The 3,513-nt window shown below is 49.9% G+C and overlaps 1 protein-coding gene across 1 annotated transcript; it reads right to left on the reverse strand.

The window, feature by feature from the left end:
* Nucleotides 1-296: 296 nt before the first annotated feature.
* Nucleotides 297-2,440, reverse strand: LOC123176468 (uncharacterized). Its single transcript, XM_044590662.1, has 4 exons — nt 2,172-2,440; nt 1,867-2,039; nt 657-1,141; nt 297-541 (listed from the first exon to the last, which is right to left on the reverse strand). Exons 1-3 carry the CDS (start codon nt 2,374-2,376, stop codon nt 959-961), a joined length of 561 nt encoding a protein of 186 aa, XP_044446597.1. The 5' UTR covers nt 2,377-2,440; the 3' UTR covers nt 297-541; nt 657-958.
* Nucleotides 2,441-3,513: the final 1,073 nt, after the last annotated feature.

Genomic DNA, 3,513 nt, shown 5'->3' on the forward strand with positions numbered 1-3,513 from the left:
GATGACTTATCATTGATTGCAAATTTTTGTTGATAGCTTACCAAGATGATCGGTTGATAACATATGACTTGTTATATTTGACTAGTACTTCTTTTCCTTCTCAATATCCTACCTCTGGGCGCTCATTTCTGTTGCTCTTGGAGGCAAACTGTTCCTGCATTTTGCTCTTTCCAAAGTAAGGATTGAAAATGTTACCCCTAGATATAGGAAATAACTATGATATTAATGTATGTCTTAGTGAATGACCATATATCTGGATTTTCACACAAGATAATATCCATTAATAAGTGTGCAGTAGAAAACAAGAGCGGTTTTTATTCACAACATACCCTGTAGGTTGGTTTACTTCCACTGCAGAGACATCATCAACCTCCATTTCGCCGCTGACCTCGAGTGTTTTTGTAGCATGCGATTGAAATTCATTAAATTTGTCACTTAGATATGCTACGCAATATGCACGGATTTTGGTGGAAATCTCTATGGACTTTGAAGAAGCAAGCCTTGCATTGTCCAACAAAGACTGAGTCTCCTTGGTGATACCCTACAGATCATTGGTTTTGCAGTTGATGTAAACAAAAAAAAACAAAATAAATTGAAAAAACCCTTTACATATGTACAGTACAGTTCTCATTGGAGAAAGGAAGGCATACACGTACCAGAAGGAGCGCGTCAAGATGGATAGACCAATCCCCTTCGAACATTGCAAGTTCCAGGGCACACTCCCGAATTTCATAGCATGTGGTGTACTCTTCATAGGGAACAGAGGACCCCTGCCTCAGCCACTCAATCATCAACTCAGCCTCCTTCATAATACACTTGAAGCGATCCATCCATTATTTTAGCAAATAGTTGACAAAAAGAAACTCGTGAGGCTCTTTCATCTATGACAATCAATTTGTTAAAGTTGAACAGTGAAAAAATGAATGAATACTAAATGGCCACTTGTTAATTCCGATTCTTAGAGATAGCTACATACAGCAGCAGCATAGGTGGCAAAAGGGCGTCTTGATTCACTTCCTGCATCGTCCACAATGTCAGACATGCATTTCTGGACGCAATTGCTCCAAGACTCATCAAAAGATATGGCTTTGGCCCTCTTAATCTTCCACTCAGAGCACAGGTCTTTCTCCTTCTCTAAACACTTTAAAAGAAGGGAACAGTGGTTACATGTGCAATTAGGGAAGAATAAGAATGTTAAAAAATTCAAATAAAATAATAATACTCCAAGGTGTATGTTGTATTGAATTTAAAAGAACCCTTGAGGGGTTTTGTCTAAGTGTACCCTTAAATTTGTCTTGGGTTTGTTGTTGCTGTAAAGCTGCCATTGAGATGAAAGTATGTAGGACCTCATGAACGGAACAAGGTCAAAAGAGTACATAGGGTTGCATATACTTGTGAAAACAATGACATGTACATATCCCCTGGTAATTACTCCCTCCGTCCCATAATATAAGAACGTTTTTGACACTGGTGTAGTGCCAAAAACGTTCTTATATTATGGGACAGAGGGAGTAATTGACTATTATCTACTGTTTGTACCAGTGACATGATTTATCCAAACTGAACTGCTCTGACAGTTTTATAAATTCGTTGGGTTCCTTTGTAAATTCATGACAAGACACAAATGAGAAGATGCAGCTTTAAGTGTAGCTCTACAAAATGTCTTGAAATTTAGTAAAGTATGGAACCTCCATTCAATTAATGAGGAAAACTCTGCGCTTGTATTGCACAGCAGAAGATGTAAGAATATATTGCAGAGCCATTATACCCTTCGCAGTAGTTTATTTCAACAACAGGAATTGCATACGGATTTCGAGAGAACACAAGCCCGGTTGAGGCAGGCAGGCAGGCAGTGACTTTAATTACCTTCAAGGCAGCGTCGGCAGCTGCTTTGCTGTTATAATGATCAGAAGCAGCACCACTATTCAAGTTGTAAAACTGCTCCAGGTAGGACTCGTACATGGGCAAGTCAGATGGATCCTCTAAAACCAAATCATAAGGAAGTAGCCTGTCCCATCCCCACAGTTCCTCGAACACAACTGATGTAGCCAAAGAGCCATCCGGCCGTTGAGGAACCAAGAGATTTGAAGATGATAGGAGGAAATAAAAGTAAATTAGAGGACAACTCAACCAAACGGATCCGAGTTTAATATAAGCTATAAATCAATTACCAGGGAATTTGAGAATTTTAACCGGCGGAATCCCCTCTATATCAATCCAGCCACGAAATTCCTCCCATCCGGATGCTTCCAAAGGGGCATCGACACTCTTGCAGCGGACGGCGCCGCCGGAGATGTAGGTGCAACCTTCCTCGTCTGTGATGGCAAGGTGGCCCAAACGGCTGGCCTCGATTTGGACCCCAAGCTCCTTCGACATTGCCGTAGATTAGAACTTGCTCTTGGTTTAGGGTTTGGTGGTTGCGGCGCTGCGTGTGCGGGGTTTTTTTGGGTGGGGGGAGGATGAGGAACGCTCGCGACTAAAAACCCTTCGTCGCTCGCTCGGCTCCCGCGAGCCGACGGGCGACTCTGCGCCGCCCCTTCCTCCGCCCCCCTCCCTTCCTCCCTCCCCCCACGCCGCCGCCAGAGGGCGCGACCGGGCAAAGCCCGGCCGGCGCCGCCGGCGGCGGGAGTCCTTCCTCATCCCTCGGCTGGTGGTGGCGCGGGACACGGCCGCTAGGTGGAGGCGCCATGTTGGTGCGGGGCATGGCGGCGCGTGGCTGCAGCGGTGGCGCATGTGCGTGTTGGCGGCACGGCGGCGGGGTTGTGCGTGCTCTGCCTGCCCCTTCGGTCGGGTCTGCTAGGGTTCGCCCTCCTCAGATCTGACGTGGCGGCTACCATGGTGGCGCGATGCGGCCTCCCTTCCGTTGGTGCGTGCGTGTCTCCTGGTGGTGGCGGGCTGCGGGGGTGGTGCCCGATCTGGTGGTCTTGCTTCAGCTCGTGTTGCGGGATGACCTAGATCTGGCGGCCACCATGGCGGGCGGCGCGGGCTGTGGATGGCTTGGGCTGCGGTCGACGGCTTCTTCCTTGCCGCTAGGCGGAGGTAGCAGCGGCGTGGTGGTGGTGCTGGAGGTGTGGACCGGGGTCGCTCCGGGCAACTTGGTGTTGGCGTCCGGGGTGGATGTCTGGTGGCGCAGGTGCGTGTCCGGCGGCTCCGACGCTTGGAGCTCGCCTGACTGTGCAGGTTGGGCAGTGGCCCGGTGTGGCTGCTGCTCCGGCTGTGGGTGGCTCCACGGCGGCTTGGCAAGCTGGCTACGGCGGCGGCTGGTTCCCTGGTGTCGGCTTGTCCGTAGGCCGCTTGTATCGGTCTTCGATCTATCTCCTCGTCCGGGTGTTATTCCCGTTGAAGGTATGGCCTTCTCCCAGCTGTGGCCCATCGTTAGTCTCGCGCTAGGGCAGCAGGACCGTGCCCGTCTCGCGCCCGGCAGCAGGACCGAGCCCGTCTCGCGTCCGGCAGCAGGACCACACCCGTCTCGCGCCCGGCAGCAGGACCGTGCTCGTCTCGCGCTCGATGCGT

Source organism: Triticum aestivum, unplaced genomic scaffold (assembly GCF_018294505.1).
Source record: "Triticum aestivum cultivar Chinese Spring unplaced genomic scaffold, IWGSC CS RefSeq v2.1 scaffold35885, whole genome shotgun sequence".
NCBI lineage: Eukaryota > Viridiplantae > Streptophyta > Magnoliopsida > Poales > Poaceae > Triticum > Triticum aestivum.